Source organism: Pseudopipra pipra, chromosome 8 (assembly GCF_036250125.1).
Source record: "Pseudopipra pipra isolate bDixPip1 chromosome 8, bDixPip1.hap1, whole genome shotgun sequence".
Classification (NCBI taxonomy): Eukaryota; Metazoa; Chordata; class Aves; order Passeriformes; family Pipridae; genus Pseudopipra; species Pseudopipra pipra.
In genome coordinates this window covers 13,279,986-13,306,815 of record NC_087556.1, presented here as the reverse complement: position 1 = coordinate 13,306,815, position 26,830 = coordinate 13,279,986, and the positions used below count along the sequence as shown (strand labels likewise).

Here is a 26,830-nt window from a genome sequence, read left to right as displayed (position 1 = left end):
TAGAAGTTTAAAGGAAGTCTCTGAAGTAACTGCAAAATGTCTGCATGAGCAGAAAACCTGGAAGAATTGCATATGGGAAAGGGAGTAAGTTATTGTGTGGGCTTGTCAAGGTACCGACACATAGAGCAAACATTTTAGCACCGTTGCATTGAAAAAGTGCAGGGATCAAGGTAGATTAAGGAGTGAGGTCATTCCTTCCAGCAAGTGCATGAAAGATGCCCAACCCACTTGGCCCTTCAGAAACAAGTCCCACAGTGTCACTGCTGGTGCTTCAAGCCTGCATCATGACAAAGCCCAAGCCATCCTTGTCACTCCAAAGACAATCAGCAGTTTACCACAGAGATGCTGTGAATCAACCTGAGCCAAAGAATCCCCCATCTGTGTCAAACCTGGATGAATCACACCACACTGCTAACCAGTTCCTAGAAACCAACAAAACCTTGAAATAAATTAATTCTAAAGTCTCACACCTTATTCTGACATTTTCTGGGACTCCTGAAGTTTACCAGCACAATTTCACTATCACTTTTGCATTTCTTGGCAATAAATTTCTTTATTTTGCTTTTAAAAATCCACACAAGTTAACATTTAAAAGGGGTGCATGCTGAGAAAATTGCCATATGTATTGAAAGATTAGCTGTTAGGGCTAACCAACCTACACTTGCACAAAAAGGAGAATAGAAAGCCTATGATTAATAATCCAGGTACCTGCTGCTTTCAGAACAGCTTCATTTCTGGCCAACACTGTTGCCAACTGACAAAACATTGCCACTGAAGGGGAGAAGGAAGTTGGTATGAAATCCTGGGGGGTAACCCAGGTTTCTGTGGACCCTGAAAGCCACAGTCAGAGGTACCTGCATGTCCTGTTTTACCCATGGACTAAAACCCTCAGCACTATCTGGGTCTGAAACCAACATGATGACAGCACTGTGATGGCAAACATTCTTTGCAAACAGCCCTAAGTTTTAACAATAACTGGAAAATCTACATAGAATAGCTTTCCTTTTGCAGACTTCAGTAAATTATCCATCTGATCTTCATAGCTCTTGTTGTCCCTCTTCTAGTATGAGACAAGAAATTTAATGGTTGTAATTTCTCAGTAGCAGGACCTGTATATTATTAAAAAAAAAGTAAGATAAGGATTTTCCTGGAATATTTCTGATCTCCCTTCAGGTATCAACACTAAAAGAGAGATTCCAATTCACGTGCCAATTATAGATATGATCTTCCTCGTGGGCTGTACCAGAACCCACCAGGAACAGCAGTTTTTGTGCTTAGCTGCAGCATATCACTGTAGTTCAGCAGCTGTAACTATGCACAATTGGTTGAAAGAGCAGTATATCCAAACTGATACAATAACTGAAGGAAATAATTCAGAGTTATTGCTAATTAGTAGTCATTGCATTATTAGTTATTGCATTATTGTCATCTACCAAAAGAATGATGATTTAATTATTGTTTGTTACAGCCAGTAACTAATCTCCAGTACAAATGATGAAATCTTAGTTCTCAGGAATACCTATCTTTTTCCCAGCTATTTCCATCACTTCACTAGGACTCCTTATAGAGATTATGAATATCTGTGCATCGCTTCACCTAGGTGCCACCTTTCTGTTTCCTCCCCAAACAGATCTGAACTCCCACTGCTTATCCTCTCGCTTATCTTTACGTGCCCTGCCTTTTCAGCTTTCTTTCCTCTATTCCCAACAACTGCAGAAACCACCATATTCCTGTACAACATCAGTCCTTCCTACCTACAACAGGAACATGCAATTTTTTCTTATCTTGAAGGCTTGGACTCACAGGACACTCTTTAGATGAAGAAATGCTTTTCACCACCTGATGCACACGGTGGCTTTACATAAAACCAGAAGTAACTGTGGTGGTTAAGCCAATGCAGTACCCAGAGCAGCTCAGAGCCCACAGAACCCCTAAGCACAGCCAGTCAATACCAAGTCCTCACCACTGTGAATTGTCACACATAGGATAGGAACTAACAAAGCTACAGGCACCCTTGTAGCTTTCAGACATTAAAATGGAAGTCATCTTTCATAAATCTTGCTGATTTCAGCTGTCTGTACACAGAGAAGACCACCTGTTTCATATTATTTTCAGTCCTAAACATTGGTCTCTTGCATCGATCAACATCACCTTCAAGTGTTTTTAATACAGCCTTGCTTTGGAGTTCTGCAGCAGCTGAAGAATATGAGACACTACCCAGTGAGCTGCCAGGACTTCACGCTTCAGAGAAGCTCTCAGAGCTGTATTTCAGTGCTCACTGTGGAGAGTGAGTGCAGATTGTAACAATCAGTGCTGCATGGAAAATGCTGCCACAAAAGACATGTCCCAGTTCACAGGACAGATTCGCTGTTTTCACTTCCCTGGAGTAACTTGCTACATTCGTTTGGGAATCACTAGAGCCTTCTATTCAAGTACTATTTTTGTTTGCTCATTTGGTTGGTTTTTAAGCCAGATTGTCAGAAAATATGCAAGTGAAAATGTTACTAATTCATGAAAAAGCCTGTGTGGACTCTGGCTTCTCCTTCTTAAGAAAATGAATTCCCTTAATCTCCTTCCTCATGTATATAATTTTAACAGGTGACCTTACTTCTCATATTTCATTCCTCATACTATAAAAAAACATTTTTAATAGAAAAAAATAAAGAATTGCTATCCCAATACCTCTTTTCTCAAAAGAAAATGCTGCTCTCTAGTGGAAGATGATGATGCTGTAATCTAATTTCATTAGAAGAAATGTTCTAAAATTTTCATTTTATCAGTTACAGGAAACCTTAACTCATTTGCACAAGCACTGATACACAAAAGTAGCAGGGCTGGTTTGTTTTCTATGGGTCTTTCCAATTGGCCTGTGAGATTTTGGTATTTATTCTTCAAGATAAACTTGCTGTGCTTCAATACCATAATCACATCCAAATAACCTGCCAATTATCTGTGTGTTAAAATATTAAACTATTTTATAATTTTATCCCTTTAATTTTTCTGTTCTTAGACAATATAAAAACATAGGACAATTTTTCTTATTTTTTCCCCTACATATTTAATTACTGACAGACTTTCCTAGGTCTGCATACAGAGCTTTAGCGAACCACTTTGAAGATACATTTATCAGTTACATTCATAGAAGATTTTAGGCAAATATGCAGATACTATGAAAATCTGTATCCTGTTTGCAAGCAGTGATACAAAACTGAGGAATTCCTGTTGCAGTGGTTCCTTCAATTTATACTGAAACAGTGACAAACGGTCAGCCATCAAGGAGCATTTGTACTGAAACAGCCAATTTTATCCTACTTGTAGTTAACTTTATAAAACACACCATTCATGTGCTTTCCTTTTTTTTTTAAGCATAGATAAGCAAAAAGGTTCAAGGTATGAACCAAAGCAGCACAAATCTGGATTTACTTCCAACTTCCCATAGTCATAACAGGAAACCTATACAGCACGTGTTGCTGTTTTCTTATCTCTCTGCAGATATGAGATGTGTGTAAAGTAGTTTCCTGATAAACATACCAAGAAAGTACTTTATTAAATAGTTTTTTTTAACTGAAGTGCACATAAAATCCAGAACTGCTAATCATGGATGTATACAAATGAACAATATCTCTGCTTTGCCATTTACCTGGGATTAAAACAGAAAAACTATTTTCAAGTTTTAGTGCAAGTCACAAATAAAGTACTATTTTCAGTAGACCTCACTGAGAAGAAATAAAATGATAAAAATTCAAGGACCAGTTAATACAGAATGACTTGGAGATCTTTCTAAGCCTGACATTTAAGGAAACGTTGAAATTTGTTTTAAAACAGATGAAAAATTTAATGAACTTTGGGAGGCAATTTTTGCCTTTTCAAACTGTACCAATATGAATGTGGGTTCCCACCTCAGGCCACCCACTTGCAGCTGGCCCTGCTGCACCACTGGCTACGCAGCTCATGCCCGACATTCTTCAGCAGCCCAACCATTCTAAGGTCAACATCCGTGTTCTACAGGAGCTGGACAATGTTTAAAATTTTAAGGGCATCCAGTGATCAGTGTAGAATGATAGTACCTAATTGTTCCCATAACCTAACATGTAGATTTTAGCATTAACTTTGAACTTGCTTTTACTGTGTATTAAGTACACAAACAATTGTGAGACATCATAAATCAACAAGAGATGCTTTTCCATCTTTTCCGTGCAAAGATGTGCTGCCTGTCTGTGATGTTCTTTTCTATGGCTTCTACTGTTATCTACTAATTTTTTGGAAACAAAATTGTGTTTCTTTAAAATTTACATTTAACTTAGTATTTAATTTCAATTACCACATCAATTATAAAATAAATGAAAATGTACAAGATACTATTTTTTAAAAAATGAAACCTAAATTTTAATATCCCAAAATTCCATGGTTTTGACTGTTAAAAATGACCCTTATAAAAAACTGCTTATGAGTGAAATCCAACAGCTAATTTGTTTACTGACTGTACAGAGAGCTCAAACAATAATTACTAATTCACAGTGCTCTTGTAAACAATCTATTTTTGGTTGAAACACTCATGAGATGCAGAGCATGCTCAGAGGACATGATGTGTCGACTTCATGCAAGATAGGTTTTATATTACATATTCATTTAGGCTGTAAATACCTGAGATTTAAACTCAATAATTCTCAAGTGTCTTAATAACTAAGCAAATGAGAGAGATGGAGGTTAGCTCATCCATAAATTAATTATGCACAGATATAATGCATCAATAAACAAACACAAGTTTTACCTTTCCTTTACCTCTGTCCATTTTTATTATCAAAAACAATGATAACAGGTGACATTTAATTCATACTTTTAAAACAAACAAGAGAGTCAACCCATCATTTAAATAGCCCATTTCACTGTATTTAGAGAAAAAAAAAAAAAAGATGTGGTTGTTGCAATACAAACCCATTCAGACCTTGAGAAGAATCTTTATTCACAAAAATGCCAAACACTTTCAATAGAATTTCCCATGATAAAATGAAGTACTTAACCACAGGAAAGGTTTATGGGCTTTCTCTTCATGTAGCCCCTAACTGTGTTAAACGTATATCTTGAAAAACAAATAGACAAATCAGTAAGTGGCAATCTCACTGAGATCACAAAGAAAACTTTAATTTATTCTTAAATTTCTATTTTTAAAACAGAGATAGCAATATATATATATGGCTTTTAGAGCAGATGCTAATTGCACTACATTCTGCATCTTTACCCTGCCAAAATCTAGGCAGAAGTAGATCTTAGAATCACACCGAAAATATAAAATAATCTGAGAATAGCTTTGTTGAATTTCTTGTGAGTTCTTGTCTGCACGGAAGATGAATTAAAAAATAAACACAGTGGCACCTTAACACTTAAAGCTGCATTCAGAGACTGTAAGTCTGTTGTTTTATGCTTTTCCTTTGGTGCTACATAAAAACAAACTGCAGCACAAACTTGTTCCTTTTTAAATGCTAGGATACTCAGCAGCCTGCTTTTATTTTATGAGGGCACAAGTCCAGCTTTTTCCTCTACTTTGTTTCTCTCCAACTTTGACCCAATGTTATGAACACACTGAATACCCAAACCCTGCGACAAAACACTAAGATACTTCCCCTCCATAGCACCACAGCCAATTTACACATACTACTCTGAAATAATTGGAAATCTATATACATTCTAAAAACCGCTCCAATGGGCTAAAGCTAAAAATACTTTCAAATTATTTCATGGCAATGCATAAAAACAGTAACCCTTTCTATTTCTACTTTATATAATAAAATAAAACTAAGCTTTTGTGATGATCCTGCTCAATTATGAAACTTTCCCAAAACTAAGACTGCTGTAAAGTTCAGATTCCAGCAGTTAGACAGCTCCTGTCATATCAAAAGTTATTTATAATTTGCAATATTCTTACAACAGTTCTCAGAATTTAGTAGCAGCTTTACAATGTGCAGCTTCTTGCAAACGTGGCCCCAAAACAGAATCCTGGGGAGGAAAATGATTTACTGGATAATAACTCAGGATAAAGGAAAACCAATTAAAAACACCACAAGCAAAGAGCAAATACTTCAAACACTTTGAACAGCACTCCTGAACTCAGTATGAATTAATCACAGACTCAGTTCCAGCTTTCTGAAGTTTCTGTTCTTAACAGCTGTGGAATGACCTCTGCAGCTCCTGTTTAAAGGCCATTTCCAAATGCACTCTGGGCAAGCTCACAGAACTGTCGTGCAATTTTCTATTTGTTTTGTTTTTTAATAAAATCTGAATACACGTGTAACACTGAGTTAATAAGAGCTTCCACCCATTAACAGTAACACAAAAAGCTAATTCTATCACATGAAAAAGAAAATGTTATCAGGTGATATCCACTTCAAATTTCTTTTCACTCACTGCTGCAGAGAAGCCTCTCCTTTCAGAGTCTCTATAACAACAGCTGGTAAACAATTGGGCAAATCTTTTGATAGTATTTCACTTACCAATTCATAGTTATTGAGACACAGAACTGATAACACACATTTTTTAATTTAAATTATGTTTGCTTCTTATTTCTTGTTTTGCTATGTTGTATCATGTCCAAGTGCTATGTAACAATGGGAATATGAAACTCATTATGATCAAATATCAAAGGCCTCCTAGGAGGGGTTGATTCTCTGTCTGCTTTGTGCAACAGTTTAAAAAGTCCCGTTCCAATATTCATTGGAATTCCCATGATGATGCACTCAGAAACACCTAGGGAGAAAAAAAAAACGAACATGGTGAACATCTGAATAGTAAGGATTCACAAAACTATTTTGATTTGTCTGTTCTGTTCTATCTCCTTGAACCTCACATGTAAGGGCCAAGGTCTCTTCACCAGATCGAGTTAAATGTTACGGTCATCAGATCAGTATATTAAATAGTGTTAAATTCTAGACAGGAAAGAGTCAACCTAGCCTAGATCCCTTCTCTAGTAATGGAAGTGCTTCAGAAGGTTTGTTTTTGGAGCAGACACATTCCATGCAGTGCCTGTAGCAAAAGATGCAAGGCTAACTTACTTGTCCATTCTCTGACTCAGTGCTAAGACTTCAGTCAAATCTGACCAAGTTCCCTGGAAACCCCTTCAAGTTCCCAATGAGAAAGGCACAGTACTTGAGCTATAATGCTTTTGGCATCTTCAGCATTGAAAGAGTGCTTGTTTTGAATTGAAAGATTTAGTCTGTCCCAATGATTTTGACAGCTCTAACACTTCCACTGCTATGTGCTGACACATTTATACTCCAGATCTACTGATGTACACTACTTTTCTAAAGAACGTTCCACATTAAAAGCAAGCTATCAGATACCAGTGTTTCTTTCTTAGCATAGTTATGATCCAAACAACACCTGTGCACATTCTCAGGAGTATAACAATACTGTTCTTCACAAAAATGTTTAACAAAGTAGCAATAAACAGTTGTACCTATGAATGCACAAAGGATGAAAATAAATTTGCTTAAAATTCTGGCAAGATGTGATTGGCAATTTAAATGTATATGAATGAAGAGTCTGTATTTTTGCTCTTAGACCATTGCTGCATTTCTACTCCACTATTTGCCAACAATATGCATTTAAAAATCTTGTACAGGATATAGAATTCTCAGGAGGTACTGTAGATTGAGGCCCCAACAGCATGCAGGTTACAAAAGAAAAGGAAATACCTTTCTAAATCTAGCAGAATAAAACTTACCTGGTTTTGCACAATAACCTTTCAACCTGAGCCAACCACTGAGCCATCAAAACTGCATTTAGATTTTGGACATTGCTCTTCCCTTGCAATACTTCCATGTATACAACAAGAAGCCTTCCTCTCCACCTCCCTTTGGCCTCACAGACCAAGTAATAGGTCAGGCATCTGCACAGCAATTTTTCACACAAGCAAGCCACTATCATCTCTTCAGTTTTGGTAAGCAGACAACAATTGCTGTTCTGTCCATTGCATTTCCTCATTTGAACTAAAACATTTATATAGAAGGTAACATCAGAAGACCTTTGGTTTTCACATTATTCAAAACAAGATTTTACCAGCTCAGAGGGGACTTAGGAAAGATTTTCTTTTCCTTACTGGAAATCAGTCTGCCATAGGATCTTTGCTTTAATCACAGGCAAATAATAATTAAAGAAAAAAAAAAATCCCACCCATGTGGAATGCTGGAGAGCCAGAAAGTGGCAGAGTTCTTAATATACAAACTAGTAATACAAGGGTTTCTAACAGATTCCCGTGATTCAGAAAATACTGTCACAAAAGCCCTGCTGGACATTGACTGCACTAAGACTACCTACACATACACACAAACTAGTCAACCTAACTAGTAAACCTAGTAAACATAACACACTCATATTTTTTATTTCACTAGAACCCAGAAACTCCCTACAAGCAATTCCAGCTCCAGGATGGTAGGCCTGGCATAAACAGATGTTGAAGAGGTTGAAACCTGCTTGACTTCTTTTTTCTGTTTAACCTACTAGACAGAGACTTCTTAACAAATCATTCCCAAAATGTATGTGAGCTTAAATGACAAGAAAATCTGAGAGAAACGGGGTAAAAGCATTCAAAAAAAACGGAAAATAACTTCAATTCCAAATACTGGAGTGCATGGCAAAAATACAAAATAGAGACAAAGAGAAGGCCAGAACTCATCTACTGTATTTTTTTTTGCTGTATGTGAGCATGCATGCACTTGTGCACATGTAGGCACATATTTCCTAACTCTTACCAGATTCTTCCATGAATTCAGTGAGATGATTCAATCGATGTCAATGAACTTAAAGTTAAACCTGATACATTTAAAAAGAAATTTCTGAGGACAGGCATCTTGTCTGTTCTATTAATGAATACTGATTATAAAAATTAAGAAACAATTTTTATCTATTTAGATCAGAATTAACTGAAGAAGTCAAGAACTTGGCCTTTCTGTTTGTTTCTAGGTATAACTGCCAAATCACCTAAGTAATCGTGTAAGGCTGTAATCTTCACCTAAGCTGAGACACATATGCCTTCCTACTTAGCAGGAATGAAAATGAAATGTAAATACTGAGCGAGGTAATAGATTTCTCCATCAGCTCTAAGTGTTGTAGATAGACAAATTTTCACAATGGAAAAAACAGAGCTAATGATAGTGGGACAAATTTCCTGGTATTTCACTGAGATCCAGGGTGAGAAGAAAAACCAAATTACTAAAAGTCTATTTTAAGAAACATACAACAAATGTCTGACATAAAGATCTCTGACTGAGATTAGAAGTAGAGAAACATACACCAAACTTCTAGGACCAAGAAGATCCCAGAAGATAGATCAGCCTAAGACACGAAGTTTTTGACAGGTAAGCTGAAGAGGAAGCTTAACAAGGGCAAAAATCCAGTGCTTTGAAGAGGTTTACAGATGCTGCTTAAGGACCACAGACTGCCACAGACTTTGCAATACCCACCACAAACAGAATCCTTCTGCCCAAAGTAGGCAGCATCAAAGAGATGGTCTGCAGTCTTTTCAAAAGAAGCCAGCATCAACACACTTTCCTTCATTTTTGCCAGTCCAAACCTAGTAATGCCCAGCACTTCACCCTTGATTGAGGGAAAAAAACAAAGAATAAGACTGAGTAAAAAAATACACTATCTACAATATAGCATTGTCATAGTATGGTGCTTCACAGTTCAATATTCTGAGGGTTAATAGTTTGGTAGTAATCAATATTTACCTAAAACAAAAGTCAGTATTCAAACAAAACAGAAACTATTATAAATGGTTAATAGATTATTTTTTTAAGCAAGAGTATTGAAAAGATTGAAAGAAACATGGCCACGAGAAACCCCCCCACAATTGTAAACTAGCTGCTCAGCTACAAACTTCAGTGGGGCCTGAGAGCACTATGCTGAATCCACTGCTCATTGTCTACAGATAAATCTGATTTCCACTGCCAGGAGATTACAGAAGATGCTAAATCTTCATTTTTCCACTCTCCAGAAAAAAGGTAATTAGCTGTTTAACTTGGACTTACTTCTGCCTATGTTTGTTAGAAACATCCTGATTATATCAGATTGTGCACAGAAGCATAAGTCAAGAACTGCAGTCACAAGAATGCATGCTAGGAGCCCATCACGTTTACAACATGGCACTCTGATGCCCTTTTCCACTGCTGTGCTGCAGCTCCACAGGGTCAGCCCTGGGGACTGCCGCAGCTCAGTACAAAGCTCTACAGTTTTGGAACAAGTCAGAGCTCCATCCATTTCACCCAAATTAAACCCTTGCGCTCTGGCAGACAAATTGGAAAATCTGATTTCACTAAATGTACTTACTCCTTCGTTGGATGTGAAGTAAAGAAAATCAATCAATAAAGAACAGATATGATTTTCTACTAACAAGTTCTGTAAGACTGTTCATGTAATCTGATTCTATTTGTATATCTGTATCCTTTGACTCTCTCATACAGTGCAGCTGTTCTGAGCCACACCCCATGTGGTTTTCTGCACAGCAAGCCTTAGATTGCATGCATGGTTACCCAAACAGTTGATTTTCATACCATAATTCTGAGGATTTCTATTTCCACTATGAAATTATGGTTCCCTACTCATTATATCAACTTGTTTTCAGCCAAAATAGGTCCTCTCTCCCCGCAAGAACTAGAGTAATTAAGCTTTTTGTGTCAAGTACAAATAACAGTATTTGGTCAGTACAACTTTGAATTCTAAAAGCCTAGAATGGACTTCCATCTCCTTAGCTCACCCGTCCTTCTCAAACATGGTAAAATTAATTTGTATAAACAGGCTAATGTAACATTTAGAAAAAACATAGTACAAACCTTGTAAGTCATTAGATCAGACAGCAACATAACATGTCTCCTGTCAATGCTCATGCCATGGTTCACCATTGTATACTGAATCTCATTGATAATGGTTGTCCGAGCAGCTTCAATTCCTAGTGTTTTCTCTACCTACACAAGGGATTATGTTAGGTTAATGAAAAACTGAATGCTTGGAGCAAGTATAGCCCTAGAATAAGTACCATCCATTATCATATTAATACTCCATTCCCATCACTACCCTTTTGTAGTTCTCCATTTGAAAAATATTTATAGAAACAGTTTCTTTGAAGCAAAGTGCTGCCACTCGATTTATTCTCTCATGTTAATGCATTCTGACATCTGTTAGTGAAATCAGGCTTGATTTGGTATCAACTGCTGCATCTGAGCACAAGCAAGCACTTGTAATCAAGGTGCCAGGGGGAAAAACCCAGAGTACCCATTTAAACAGTACCTCATAAGTGTTGTTAGAGGATGTTTTTGTTCCTTTCACTCCATGAGTAGCCATAACAGCTCGCAGATTATCACCTTCAACTAGAAGTTTGTATTTTTCCTTTCCACTTTGTTCATCAACATGAATGACAGCTCGGGAAACCTCTGGTATACCTTGCACTACAACCTTCAGAAAACAAAAAACCCTAGTAACTTTGATATATACAGTAATGCAGTATAAAAGGGTAACTTATCAGCATTCAAATCTACTTAGGAGCTCCGGTATATGGAGTAAATGCTCACTTAAAACACATACAAAATAAGATTTCTTGCTCCTAAATACACCAGTGCAAAATTGACATTGACACTGTACTATAAACCTTACTCACTACCTATATTTTATATTTTATGCCAGGTATTCTCACACTCAGACTTGAGGATCTGCATGATGGCAGGCCCACACAAATAAAAGGACATGCTGCCAATAATAAAGCTTCACTTATCACTATTTTTAAAATCCAGTCTCCTCACAGAAAGCTAAAAAAATGCCAGATACTGTCATCTGGTTCAATTCTAGAAGCAGTTGAAAGAAGATACAGCTGCTTCATGCTGCTGAATTTGGAATACTTCAGTAAACGTAAGGAAAGTATCGAAGCTTCAATTTTATTTACAAATATTAAAGGAAGGCTTAGTTTCAACAGCAAAGCAGTACCATCACAATCTAAGAGTTACAGACTCAGCCCATCTATCTTCATTGGCAATACTGCCAAGAACTATTTCATCTTCCCACCACAGACCCTCAAATTATCACTACTGATTACATCCCACGAAAGCACAAGACAGCCTTTGCTTTTACCTTTGGTAGCTCTTCCTTCAGGGACTGCAATACATAATACATTGAACTCTTGCTATTTTCACGAGGGGTCACACATACAACTGCTTCTCCATGGACAGCAACATCCCCAGGCTTTACTCTGAGTTTGGAAATGCAAATAGAGTAGCGCACAGTCTCTGCATTCACCTGTGGCAAAAGTCAGCCAGCAAACATCAGGGTTATCTCTAAACATCTATCAATCTGCTCAAATAAATGCAGCAGTCTTTCAACAGAATATAAAGAGGAAGAATGCAGGAAAAACGACCCCAATATATTCTTATAAATTACCCTTATAAATTGCCTGAAATACTATCCTATGCTGAGGGTGCCAGCCTGTACATTAACCAATGGACAGAAATGTCATCCCAATGTTTAGCAAGACAAAGAAATGAATGTTTGTTCTCTCATTTCCAAATAAGGGGAACATTATCCACTTTGCAAGGAAAAAAAAGGACCCCTCCAGATGTAATGTAGCTACAGGACATCCTTCATTCACTTCCTTTCTTTAACTTCCACTGGTGTGATTTCTGTTTCTGAGCCAGCTTAAAGAGACATAGGAATGCCTTAGGAACATACCCAAGGCATAATCTGCATAAGAACTGAGCAACTCACCTCTAACCTCAGTAGTCTAATGCGCTCTAAAGACAGCTTCACTAGGATGAAACAATCATCGGGAAGAAACACTTCTTCAATATATTCAGAAATCTTTAAGAAACAAGGACAAACTAGTTAGCATGTGAAAATAGCTCAAATGCCCCACAGCAACTGGCTAATGCTTACATTTAAAGGATTAGCAATAACACAATTTTTCTTACCTCTCCTAACAAAGTTTTCTCAATTCTTCCTTTAACTAGACGGGCAAAATCAGGATCATCATCTTTGTCCAAGTGTGCTGTTATAATAGGGGTGCTAAAAAGAACAAACACACACACACACACACACACACACACACACACACACACACACACAAAACCAGTTAGGAAATTGGTCAGCTAGATTACAGATGGTAACTTGAATTACAGCCTGCTTTATGGAATTTATCTTGTATCTACAGTAGTATTTAATAAGATAAAGAGATTTTCAGGTTCCTCAGGTATATTTAAGAAAGTTATTGTTCATGTACTTCAGGCTGGTAGAAATAAGCAAACACGAGAGGTTTTAAGATAGGTACTAGTGACTGTTTTCATGGTGTATGCTATTCTAGTATTATTTAATTATGGTTTCACACATACCTAGCAATAGGTATGCTTCACCTACTGCTAAACACCAGAAAGCTTCACAATGTATGAGACACATAATGGAACATTAAACAAATAACCATTTTCCCTCATCTGATTTTCAGAAAAATAAAACTTCGCCATCTCTCTGGGCCCAAGTATCACCTACAGTTGGGCAGACACTAGATTCTTCTTGTTTTGAGTATTTGATTTGGATGCTATCTAATATATTGCTGAGAATAGGGAAATGTTATCATGTACTGCAAATTTATCCATCAGGTTTCACTTGGGCAAAGGAAAAAAACTGCCAAACAAATCAAAACAGTGTTAGTACCTAATAGCCTTTGAAGCATTAATGATTTCTTTGATTCTTGGCACACCCAAAGTAATGTTCATTGAAGCAACACCAGCAAAATGGAAAGTCTTCAGAGTCATTTGTGTGCCAGGCTCTCCAATACTCTGTGCACAAAGAGCTCCTACTGCAGAACCAGGCTCCATCTGTGCCCTGATAAATATAGAAAGAGACATAGAAGTCAGTGAAGTATAGAGTCACAAGCAAACAACAAGAGAAACTATTCTGGTAGATATACAAGAAGTTTGTTAATATATTATTGAGTTTTAATCAACAAACGAGAGTGGTTAAAAGGTCACCAATACTTAAGATAGAAAAAGATGCCCTGTCATACAGGCATTCCACAGATTAAGTGCAACTTCCATAACAGATAAAATGCTTATCCTCTTCCTCCAAAGCATCGAGCACGAGATCCAGGATTCTCCCTTCAGGGAAATCCCATATGTTAACATTTATTTATTACAGTAAAATAGGTAATTCATGTTTAAGAACACTTAAGACAAATGTAAGCAGGTACTCCTAGTAACTGAAACAGAAAACTGGTAATTGCTTTGAAATAGTTAAAAATTCAAAATATACGTGAATTTTCTAAAACAAGAAAACACATTAGAAAACAACTGATGCAGGTGAGAGTGAGGTCACTAAGTACATGTCACCAGTGGCTGCATGGGAAGGACCAAATCCAAGGAGTCTAGTAAATGGAATAAATCTCAGTGGATGAAGAGATTAAAACATCCACACTAGCACACTATCCACATTACCTTGTTAGAGACCAAGAATAACAAACAAAAGGATCCTACAAGTGCATAACAGATCAAGAATATGTTAGAACAAATTGTGATGTAATTCCTCACAGACTGTGTAGATAGAGCAAGAATAACTATCAAGATTCATATAAATTTAAAACTGATCTACTCAGACTTTGTTCTGCATGGAGTTAGTGGAGGTTTTGAACAACCTCCTGCAAGAGGGGGAGGAAGGGAACATGTCTGCCAGTGGGTGTAGAAATGTTCATGTTTAAACAATATCCTCCCTTACCCTGAATCCTATCACTTTGGGCTCTTACCAGAATCTGTTGTCAAAACACAATCTGTGGATATAAGCAGTAAGTAGCTACAGGAGAAAACTGTGTTCATTGGTATGATTACTACTATTTCAGAAGGAAGGTGCCTAAACACAAGCAGATAGCTTTGCATGCTCAAGAAATCTCAAATGAAACAAAAGCATTTTTTCTACAATGTAGAAGGAAATGAATCTTCTAATGAAAGAATCTGATTATGACTCAAGACAAACATAAAAACCTCACCTGTCTGACCTCTAGAACTGTCATACAAAACTCAAATCTGCCTTAACAAGCCCACATGTAGATGATGATACTTTTTTTCTTTTGCATCCTGCCTTGGTCTTGCAATGTTTATGTCATTGGAGCCAACTTGCACTGCATTCACAACAGAACCAACATTCATACAGTAAAAATAGCAAAATACACTCCTACGTGGCCAAGAAAGCAGCAGTATTGAGAGCACAGCAGGGTAAACACTTACCTCATGTATTTGTCTCTACAAGTCTCTAGAAACTTCTCTAATTGAGTTGGAGTAATCCTATCCAACTGATATAAAACTCTTGGCTGAAAAGAGAACAGAATAGTTGGACAAGCACTAACTTATGAAGACTGAAAAGAACTACATAATTACCCTGTTGAAACTATTTACCTCTGTTGTGCCATTGTCATTAATTCCATACTTGTCTCTAGTTTTTTTTATCTTCTCAGAAACACCTTTGATGAATTTTTTAATTTCCTGAAATCACATTAAAACAACAGTAAGTAAAGACATGGTCTTCATACTCAAGTCTTCAGCAGCAAGTAATTTGCTTAAAGCTCCCAACAGAGTATTTACAAAATAAACTAACAAGGTACAATATGAAGAGAAGAATGTCAAAACTTAGACAAACACATGCACTAGAATTTCACAAATCAGATTGGCTCTTGTGTAACCAGAGATCAGTAGCAGGAAGGAATGAGGAATATGGTCCCCACTGAATAAACACATCCTTTCTGAGAACACACTGACAACTGAAGGTGCTTGACTTGGGTTGATTCTTCCTTCCTACCCAGCACCTACTGAAATGGACTTAAAAAATAAAAAAGCCCACAAACCTCAAAATTCTTATTCTTTGACTATAATGACATAAACACATTCTCACTCATTTTTCAGTATTCAAAACAGTCAAAATGGAAAGACCATAGCAAGTATATAAAGTGTATCTGGATAGATTTCAAAGATTCAAAATGTACTTTACTTATTAGAGAAAACCTCAAAATTGATTTATACATGTCAGTCTCTACCTAATATAATTCAAATAACTCCTCTGTGCTGTGGAGGTCTTGTAGGTAATTGTACTTGACATGTTGAAGTACATAAACTTTTCACTCTCTTACCAGGCTTACTCAAGAGCAGTTCTAACAGTCTTTACTGGAACATAAATTGAAACAATAGTGTTAGAAAAATATCCAACACTTCTATGAAAGATCGTTCAGTTATTACACTTTGGATATGGACATGTACACTAGAAGTCACAAAATATGAGGTCCATGATTAAACTCCTCCATGAAAGTGGACTCAGTGCAAGTCACTACCATAATACAGAGTTATCAAAAACAAAATATAAACAAAAAGCAAGAGGAAATCCTTTCCATCTACTTCAACAACGATTTAGGAAAGCCTCTGTGGAGAAATGAACAGTTTGATTTTTTTAGAGTCCTTTTAAACCTTCTCTATCTACACCACTAGTCCTACCAGACAAAGAGGTAATTACATTACCTCTTCTGCACTAGGTACTGAACTCCTTGCAACCATCACTGTAGCTGAGCACTGACAATTACTTGCAAAATTGAATAAGTATTTGAGGGACTTTTTTTTTTTTTTTTTACAATTGAGTTCACAGAATCATTATGAACAACACTTCCATGACAAGATGCATTCATACATTTTTGCCCCTTTTGCCCTGCAGTAAGTAGTATTCACAAATGAAATATTTGGCCACTTTAAAGGCTTTTGACTCTGAAATATTTGCATATAATTGACGATGTGATTTATGTCCTTAAATAAGTTTTGTGATATTAGAGAAGTTAACCTTTTCACTACAGGTGCATAAAACAAGGAGTATTGCAGGACTTGCAGAAGTCTTTTTCTCTTTGACAGTCCCTGAGTTCCAGAGTACTTAAAAAAAATCCTAACAACTCCAACATAGTAAATTGATTATTATGTATAATTCTGAGTAAGATATTCAAATTATATGTTACTTCCATACACTAGAGTCAAAAAAGGTGGAAAAAAAATCTCTGAAGACTTATTTTTCATTGTCACAAGTTTTATTCACACACAAGACCTAAAAGAGGAAGTGATTTATTACTCTCAACGGTTGTCAGTTTATCCAAACTATGGATTAATTTATACTACAAAGGGAATGAAAATGTAACTCACTCCTTGCTGAGTTTAAATATCTCTATGAGTTTATAATTTTCAGTGCAACACTGTCTTCCAGGAGCACAGCTATGTAACTTCCAGAGTGGGCTCAAAAAAACATTCTAGACTTAGACAGTGTGAAAAAAATCTAAGTCTTTTAGCCTTGACCAGCTTAACAGAAAGGCCCCAGCCAGACTCAGTAAGCTCTGGCTCAACGCGGGCCTTTTGTCAGCTCCTCCAGAGCCAATGTTTAGTCAAAATAGTCCAGGGCATAAACTACAGTCACCCAGGGTTTTGCAGCACATCTCCCAGCACTGGTAGGATCATTTATAGACATGAAGCACTGCTCATATCAGAACCCTCACAGTGAAGAAGCCACTGAAATGCAGAGTGACACAGACAATGCCACGGGATTCAGCAAAAATCCATTCAAGTCCAGGCAGATCCATTAGGTCACCTCTACATATGGCAGCACTGAGTGGTTGCGTGCTGAGCTTTTTCTGTGTTTGCACTCTCAGCACTCATATTCTATCATCTTCAGAAAAACCACAGAAAAGGGACGGATTTTTTTTTTTATAATTGGGAGGGTTTCTAGAGATTCCTCTGATTCCAATAAGAAGAAAATGAAAATTTCCATTGACCTGTATCAAATACGTTAAAACATGAACACAATTGAAATTGTGCCAGCCAACAACAATCTGCATTTTTTCAGCTGAATTCCCTCCAGCAAGGGCAGAGTGCAGGCAGAACGAATGCTAGTCTGTTAGGAAAGGGCTGTTTAGACATACTGTGTTCTGGACAAGAGTGGATAAGCCCATTAGGAACCTCCTGCTAAAATAACAACAGTAAGAAGTATCTCTGTCCTGGAATGGAAAAGTGGAGGAAGGGTTAGGAAAACACCAGAAAAAACAAACTAATATGCCTAAAGGTTGAAAGAAGAGTCAATACCAAAAGAAATGTTCCTCAAAATCCTTAAATGTAACTATGGGAATTAATTCATGTGTTGTAGTTTTCACCATCAAAAAGGTTAAATTATTGTGATGAACACCTACATCATAATTTAACAAGCACTAATGTATATATGCTAATCGGTTACTTTAGCACTATACACACATCTTTAGCTAAAAAGCACTAACATTAATTTTCACACATGGCACACACATGCTACAGTTACCTCATTATATTTTTCATAACCTGTCTCAGTTAATGTCTTCAAGGATGAACAGAAAAAAAAAGGAAAGGAAAGAAGAAAGTGTAACTACCTAAAACTTAAAAATCTTATGTCAAACTAATTATCACTAAAGTGATGTAGTAATATTTTTGCTTCTGAAATTCATAACAATTATTTTCCTAATATTATTAAAAATATGTATACTTCAAATAACAGCTTTATTCCCAAACTCTGATATTAAAATATTGTATTTTTTTTCCTTCAGAGATGCAGGTAAGATTCGCAGCATATTTCAAATATGGATATAACTATTTTTTCCAACTCCACTCTACCAACAGAAGTCCTAATCAGGTTTACCTTCTGCTCTGAGGCACTCTGATCTATTAAAAATAAACCCTTCAAACACAGGTCATTAAACTCATGTTGCTCTCATCACTGCCAGTAATCAGAAGGTTCATCAAAGTAGCAGCTTAACCTGAAGGGAGGGTTAATTCTACAGGTAGGTTAATTCTACAGTTTTTATCACTGACTCCCAAAGAACTCTTGAGAGTGTCTGCTCTCATAAATATTAAAATTGCCCAGTACTCTTTCAAACAAATTGACTTTTACAATTCAAAGTGCAAGCAGTCATGTGAACAAGCCCTCATCCTTAGAAGACATGTAAGTAGTCTCCAAAGGCTAAAGCCCTGTGCAGCACAGCAGTTTGTATGACCCATTTTTTTTTTGCTGTGCTAGTTTCATAAGCAAGCCAGGTATATAGGTGTGTAAATATATATATATATTTTTATATATACACATATATATATGTATATGTGTGTGTGTGTCCACATATCTACGCAAGCATATAGGTGGTGTTTCCACTACAGAAAAACAAGCAAATAAGGAAAAACAGTTGTTCAGAGAATTCATAATATCAAAATATATGAATATCATATGAGTATGATACTCAGTCCTAGTAGTTTCTTACATAGAGACAATAAGTATTTAATTTCTGATGTCCCAGGGGAAGCACATACTTACTGTACCATCTTGCTATGGAAAGGAAACTCTAAAAAGATCTCAGATCAATAAAACTTCTACTCAAAAAAGCCCCTAGATTTTTCTCATTTCTAATATTCCTGTGGTGAACATGATCAATTATCAGAATAAGAATTAAAATCCCTAGTCCTAGCTCCCCACCCCTAAATGTACAAAAATGCATTACTGAACAAACCACTATTCCTGCTACTAACACAAAATTCAGTTGTTGCTTCACCAGATTAATAAGACCATTTTATTTAATTTCCTTAATTAATGAGGAAAAGTTAATCACACTGTGATAAAGAAGTGAGGTAATTACCTGCAGAAAGCTGTCTTGGCAGCAAAGGAATTCATTCTTCTTCATGATGGACTCAGACGTTAACACCAATTCATTTTTACTGAGGGCTGGTTCATTTCGGCACGGATATACAGCCTGGAGAGGAAGAAACATCACTTCTTCACATGAAACACATGCACAAAACTTCATTGTAAAGACACAGAATACAGATGTGTAGAATTGATTAACACTATTCTTTAGGTTTGGTTGTGGTTTTCTGTAGTTTGGGATTTTTTGTCTAGTTGTTCTTGTTTTGCTATACTATACCAAACTATTGTGAAAAGAAGAGGCACACACACTTCTACTTTTTTATGTAAATATGAAGGTATACACACAAGTATACACAGTTCTATCCATTTACTATGCTCATATTACAGAAATCTTAACAGTTATTTCAGCAAAAGGCTCTTCTGTGAGAGGGGCCATATCACACCAACCAACCAACAACAAAACCAAATAATACAGGTCTTCAAACATCACAATATATCCAGAGTTACTGAACAACACATCAGCCAGTTCAACACAAAGAACATGCATGCCTTGATTTAATAAGGAGTTATTTTGTGCAATGTACCAAACTAGTACCCAAATAGGTTGGTAGTCATTTATCTAGTGAGTTGTACATTAGGCCCCAAAACTATGTTTAAGCACAGAAAAATTTTACTTTTCACTGCTTATACACAGTTTGGTCCTAGTTGCTCTGTTCCACTGTAAAAAATACCTACTCATATACACATGCTGAACAACTGAACAGGACCACGCAAAAAAGGCAATTTAAAAATAAATACTTAAACTGAAACCATTTTCCTCACAATTTACTATTTCCTCCTACATGCTTAGTAGTCTTTTCACACTTCTAGGATTTCAGCAATCCTTACCCTGATATTATCTAGAACTCGCTTGAATTCCAGTGGTTCATCCTTCCCTTCCATAGCTGCAGGATCCAAGCCATCTCCTCCATAAATAAACTGTATAATGTCACCAGTAGAACTTCTGACTGTTAAATCATACTGTGAGCAAAGATCTTCAAGTGATTTTACCAGCCGCCTCTGAAGGGAAAAAAAGGTGCAAAGAAAGTAAAATGGATCTTTTTAAAAACAGCTATTGATTGGGATTACAATAACTATAGGAACTGGACTCAGGAAATAAATCTGACAGTGATAAGCAGGCACGAAAACCTATTTAAAATCCCACATTAGCCCTAGGGCTTTATTGTACCTTCCACAGAATATAAAAATCAACAATAACAACATTCAAAGCAACAACGCAATACTCCACATTCAGGAAACCTAATGCTAAGCTGCAAGAACCTATTGAAGTCTGAGGAATTTGAGGGGTTTTTGACATCATATTCTTCTCATCAGGTTTATTGCTTAAGAGATACAATGCTTTTTGTGTATGGAAGCAGAACCAGTAAACAATTCTTCTCACTGACAAAAAGCAAAGAGGTCATCCGTCGAGGCCATTTTTCCATCTGTGTTAACTATTTCTCTTACATCAACTCCTGGTTTTGAGAAATCCCTTTACTATTATCTTCCTTGGCATCCCAAATAGAAGGCATGCTGTGAAGCATTAATGGTTAAAAACATTATTACTTTAGAGGCTAATTTCATTGTTCTATGAAAGCAAATTAGATCACCAATGGCTAAACTGGTATTTTTTCTCACTGAGGAGAAGAAAGGTAAGATTAAATAAATGTTGTTTTTTTTTTAATTCCACAGTCCAAGTGCTACAATTTATTCACACAGGATCAAAGTTGAAGAGGAAAAATATTTTGCAGGTTGCTTTTTATATTTATATGTGTTTGTAAACACTTACACACATGCCAACATTATTCCATTAGTTTTGGAGACAAATGGTCTAATTAGTCACCCACCCCAAGAGGTGGTTTTTCTGTCTTTGTACAGTTACTTGCACATCTCAGAATGTGCCCTCAGCCACAAATTATCTTGCCTTTTCTACTGCCTGTTACACTGAAAAGAGGTCTACACTTTAAATACTATGTAAATATTTGCCCAGAAGTCCCAAGACTGCTCATAATAGCAAGAAGCTTTGTTGGAGGGACATTTTCACAGGAGGTACAGAAAAGACACTAACATACTACAAAACTAGTCTAAGTCTATATGGCCCAAGGTGCCTGTTACCTAGAGAGAATAGACAGTGGAAGGGAGTTTTAGACATCATTCACATCAGTTTTAGGGAAAAAAAACCATAGAAATTAGACTATTAATTTCTAGGCTTTTACAATCCATATTTGAAAGGAAACAGCTTAATACAAGCATGTTTACAAACCTCACCTCTGCTGGAGAATATAGGCAAGCCATGTATTTCACAGTATAAATTATTCCATTACACTGAAAACACACACATGTGCAATGTATGCACTTCTCCAACCCGTAATCTCAACACACACAGGAGAAATATCCACATTTTGCAGGACTGATAAAATGCCCACCCCACTGACAGTTACCTGCATATATCCAGTTTCAGCTGTTTTTACAGCTGTGTCAACCAGACCTTCTCGACCCGCCATTGTATGGAAAAAAAATTCAGTGGGAGTCAACCCAGAATAGAAGCTGTTAGCAACAAAGCCTTTTGCTGCAGGGAGCTACAGAGAAGAGTGGGAAAAACACAGTTAAAATGCAATGTACATTCTGTATATTACAGGAAAACACGCTCCATGTCACCTAAATTCTTCCAGAGAGATAGCCAACACACTCACAAACACAGGGTAATCAGCTCACCTGCGTTTAGCACTCAAGTTCCATGTTTGTATAGAAGATCTGAATAAAGGCTTCAAAACCCCTTGCCTAGTTCTTCCACATTAATATAACAAACTTTCTCCTTCTCACTACAAACCTTGTCACACTTCTAGCCATTCCTTGCAAACACTACACCGACTTATAATGCTTTAGACTCCCTTCCAAAAATTGAAAAGGCAATTAAGAACGTTCATTTTGCAATAGTAGTGTAAAGGTATTTGCAGTGCTGAAGACTAGGGAACCCAGAAAAAATATGACTGGAGATACATATATAATTAATTCTCTTGAGTGGTTTGCTCTCATCCTGAGAAAAGTTCTTGCCAATCAACTTTACACAGGCATTCCTTGAAGTCAAGTAACACCAAACTGCCTCAGTGATCAGTTTCATCCTAGAAAATCACTTTTTGTTGTTATTTAACAGGTAGTTAAAACCAGTAAAAACACTAGAGTTCAATTTTAAGTTTTACCTTCTCATCTAATCCAAGAAGTATTGTTTCTTCTTCTATTTATTCAGTATGTTACACAACTCAGAAGTGGAAATTTGGACATTGAATGACAAATGCAAGTGTCACGGCTACCATCTGACAGTTATTTAACACACTAACTAGATGAATGGCTTATACCTAGAATCTTCTTCACTGTTTATTAGATTTCAAATAGCAGTTTAAAAAAATTAATTTCATTGAATTATATTAACAAGTGCATTAGACTCATTATTGCTTCATGTAGGACCAAACTCAAACACAAAACATTGAGTAACCCATGATACCTATTCTGGTGGAAAAAGAAAAAAACCAAACCAGATTCCAGAAAGGTTTATCTGGCATGTCTCACCTGTCTAAAGATACCAATACATACGCATCAGTTGACCTGAAAAGTATTAGTGCAGTCACACATAATACATGAAAGAAACTTTAACAAATTATTTTTAGGACTCTTAAGAGAACCAAAAATGTATCATCAGACTTACTTTAATTTTACTAAGTTAGAAAGGTCAAAGCAAGGCTTAGCTGTAAAAATTCACAGCATTCTATGGCAACTCAAAACACTACTGTTAACTCCCAAATCACACTCAGGACACTTTACATGGATCATATGTGATCCTTTTTCCTTCAGCCTATCATGACAACATGTGTTACCACGTATCCTTCTCAAAATGGCTTAAAGAAACTTGTTTCACTTGTCTTCACAGTCTATTGTAAATGTACAGAATTACCTTAGAATGCTTCTCAAAGTGAGGCAAAGATCTGTTCTCAAATCCATCAGGAACTCGGGACCCACTGATAGCCTGCTGACCTACACAAGCAATCATCTGGGATATATTAATGAAGGAGCCTGAAAAGGAAGAAAGGAAAAAAACTCTCATTCACAAATGAGGGATACACTGCTTCCCTGATGAACTATCTTCACTTCCATGAAGATCTCAGCCTCATAACTGGTCAAAAAACCACTCAGAATTTCAAGAGTTAAAGAAGCTTGTCCTGTTACTTGTCCTGTTCTTTTCAGCACTTATGCAGAGGCTGACAATTAGGTCCATGATACAACCAACAACTCCTTTTAATTTTTTTTCCCTTGTGTCATAGACATTCATGCCACCACCATTTGACTACAGTCCTTATATTATCCTGGTTTGTGTTAGGGATCGTGTTCCATACAGCCCATGATCCTAACCTACATATTTTGCTTCACAATTTCTTCAATAAGTTCCAATAAGATGTTTTTTAACTTGTACTAAAAATTTAAAGACACAAAAACTAGAACATCAGCTTGATTTTAATTAATTATACCCTGCCTGTACTTACTGAGTCACTTAAAATAGATACAACACGAGCTTGCACAACTGACAGTATCAAACAAGCTAAAAAGGTGGAACCAGTAATTTTCACAAGAGTGATGAAGTGAGCAACCTACATGCAAAGTTCAGCTCTCCCTACCTTTAGAACCACAGAGAGCCATGATAAGGGGACTGTTGCTCTTGTCCAGTTCTCTGAGACAGGCACTGCCAGCATGATCTCTGATGACAGAGAGTTCTTTAAGGATTAAGGCCTGAAATCAAGTATTTCAGAGGTTCAGCATTTGTAAAAAAACACATACACAAACAGTACTCTATCACTCCCAGCAACACCTTCAGTAGTCAAATGCAATTCAAAATACAATCAAGAAACCCAGTCATTGCTTTGGGTAAAACAAGGTTAAATTTTAACTTGCATAACTTTCACCAAAATTTCTACAGAAAAAAGAAAACAACCCAGCATAACCAAAGTCCACTTAACTTTCACCCCGATAAGGAACAAGATAACACTTGCATGAGATCTACAACCAAAGGAATGTTTTGCTACTTGTATCACTTTCTTTACTGTTACTGTTCTTAATTAACCTAGAAAATCTTGATAAATGTAATCAACTCCATTTCAACTACCTATGCCATTTTATTCTAGTGTATCAGCCCAGTACTTCTTGCAAGGAGGGAAGATCTCAGTTGTTATGTGTTTAGCTAACATTTTTAGATGCATACAAACATCTTAACGTTAAGTCTCTATAGAGTCAGCTCAAGTTGCATGCCTAAGAAATGCATTTCTTGTATTTTTAGGTTTCAGAAGACAACTTTAGACTTCACAATGTACAAGAATATGTTTATGAAGTCTCTACTCTAAATGTATAGTGATTTAAACCAAAAATTTTACCTCTAGTGTCTCTTCTGCAGTACAACCAGGCTGCTGCTGTAGCTTGCCAGTGTTCAGAGCTTCAATATACTCATCACATTTCTTGTAGCCAGCATTCAGGAGCTCATACTTAGCTTTTAGCAGGCCCTGACCAGGGGTTACATCACCAATTCCAATTGAAAAGCCACGATTAGCTATTATTAAAAAAAAATAAATTGATAGCTTCATCTCACATGGAGAAAACAAATTAAAACCAGAATATTATCATCACTAGGAACTTTTATTTTTGCCTCCCATCATGTGAACATCACAAGCATATGCACAACCGTTTGTTTCCCCGTCTGCCAGCTTCACAACTAGCTTATTTTTTTTTTAAGCACAGCATTTCACATTTGAAGCAAAAATCTTGCTTGCTTGCACTCTATTCCTGCACTGAAGTACTATTTTACAAGGAAATGTACTTACAGAGATAGACTGGAGCAAGTCTGGCTAGACGTGACATGGCATCTGCAGCTTCTACCTGTCCCCAGTCTCTCAGCAAGATGTAGAAAATGTTGTTCTTGGATCCTGAACCCAACGTTCCTTTGTCCATACTGCCACTCATTAACTCACTGTTTTGAATTGTGACATCTAGAAATAAAAAGGCAAAAACTTTTCTACATCATGAACTAATCACTAGTAATCACTTACGGAGAGAATTTAAAAAAAAAAGCTCTATTCATTAGAAGAGTAAAACTCAAAGACATATTTAATGTATCTGTAGAAATGCATGACTAACTGTTGTAAGAGGAACAGCCTATAACCTGACCTTACCAAATAAAGTTAAAATTTATTTTCCTTCCTCCTTAGAAAGGCAACTGTATCCAATTAAAGATTTGTGAGAAACACTAAGTTTTTGGTAAAAATCTAAAAATAAACTTTGCTTCCTTAATCTAAATAGCCTTCGATCAATTTTATCCATCCAGAAATAAAGCCCTCAATCACAATAAACCAATGCAATTTATTTATTTATAAAGTAGAGCAAAAAAACTTCAGAAAGTTGCAGTTCTCTTATTTGAAGATTTTGATATTCAGTTCAACCAAAGCACCTCTGGAGGCAAAGACACGGTAGACTCCTAAATTCCTTTAATTACAAGGGAACCATAACAACTCATCTGCCTTGCCTTTATGCCTGTACACGATGCCTCTCTTAGATTATTCCTTCTTCCTTCATTAGGAACCTTCCATTTCAGGCACTGAATCTTTCTTTAAGATTTAGTCTTGAACCAATTAAAAAGTATCTTGCGTACGTGAACTTTAAACTTATTTTCTGATAGCAGTACAATATATATTCATCACCAACTTCATTGTACATCTTTCAAAGGAGTGGCATATGTAGATGGATCCAATTTAAATCATTTTATGCAGAACATTGTAGATGTTTGCATACTGCACTCCATGCTCAATATTTTCAATGTGAATTTAGGTAATCATCTTCTTGAACCACAAGTCAGTGCTCTATCTCTTATTATATAAAATCAAAACATGATAGTAGGATTTCTTGTGTTTTTTGAGAATTTGCAGAGAACTTTCTGAAGAGAATTAGTATGGTTTCAGAAATGAATTTTTTTCAGAGAACTGAACACAGCCAACAACAAAATCCAAAGGTTTTCCACATTACGAGCTCCTGTCAAACTCAGAAAATGGAAATTCTTCCCATACTTCCTAGAATG

At 36.4% G+C, this 26,830-nt stretch overlaps 2 protein-coding genes across 3 annotated transcripts in view; one reads left to right on the top strand and one right to left on the bottom strand.

Moving 5' to 3' along the window:
- RPS24 (ribosomal protein S24) overlaps positions 1-26,830 on the top strand; it is a 229,759-nt gene that overhangs the window by 182,039 nt on the left and 20,890 nt on the right. The gene's annotated exons all lie outside the window — the stretch shown is intronic.
- POLR3A (RNA polymerase III subunit A) overlaps positions 4,766-26,830 on the bottom strand; it is a 34,871-nt gene continuing 12,806 nt past the window's right edge. The window contains exons 15-32 of one of the 2 annotated variants that reach the window (XM_064662581.1): positions 25,584-25,748; positions 25,140-25,312; positions 24,390-24,501; positions 23,672-23,790; positions 22,164-22,301; positions 20,572-20,742; positions 19,676-19,789; positions 18,340-18,375; positions 15,411-15,497; positions 15,243-15,325; positions 13,681-13,851; positions 12,945-13,038; positions 12,742-12,834; positions 12,112-12,276; positions 11,278-11,442; positions 10,824-10,955; positions 9,456-9,588; positions 4,766-6,741 (exon numbers count right to left, since the gene is read on the bottom strand). In XM_064662581.1, coding sequence (XP_064518651.1) covers positions 6,593-6,741; positions 9,456-9,588; positions 10,824-10,955; positions 11,278-11,442; positions 12,112-12,276; positions 12,742-12,834; positions 12,945-13,038; positions 13,681-13,851; positions 15,243-15,325; positions 15,411-15,497; positions 18,340-18,375; positions 19,676-19,789; positions 20,572-20,742; positions 22,164-22,301; positions 23,672-23,790; positions 24,390-24,501; positions 25,140-25,312; positions 25,584-25,748 — 2,300 coding nt within the window. In that variant the 3' untranslated portion in view covers positions 4,766-6,592. The remainder of the gene's footprint in view (positions 6,742-9,455; positions 9,589-10,823; positions 10,956-11,277; positions 11,443-12,111; positions 12,277-12,741; positions 12,835-12,944; positions 13,039-13,680; positions 13,852-15,242; positions 15,326-15,410; positions 15,498-18,339; positions 18,376-19,675; positions 19,790-20,571; positions 20,743-22,163; positions 22,302-23,671; positions 23,791-24,389; positions 24,502-25,139; positions 25,313-25,583; positions 25,749-26,830) is intronic. The other variant, XM_064662582.1, reaches the window with a different exon arrangement.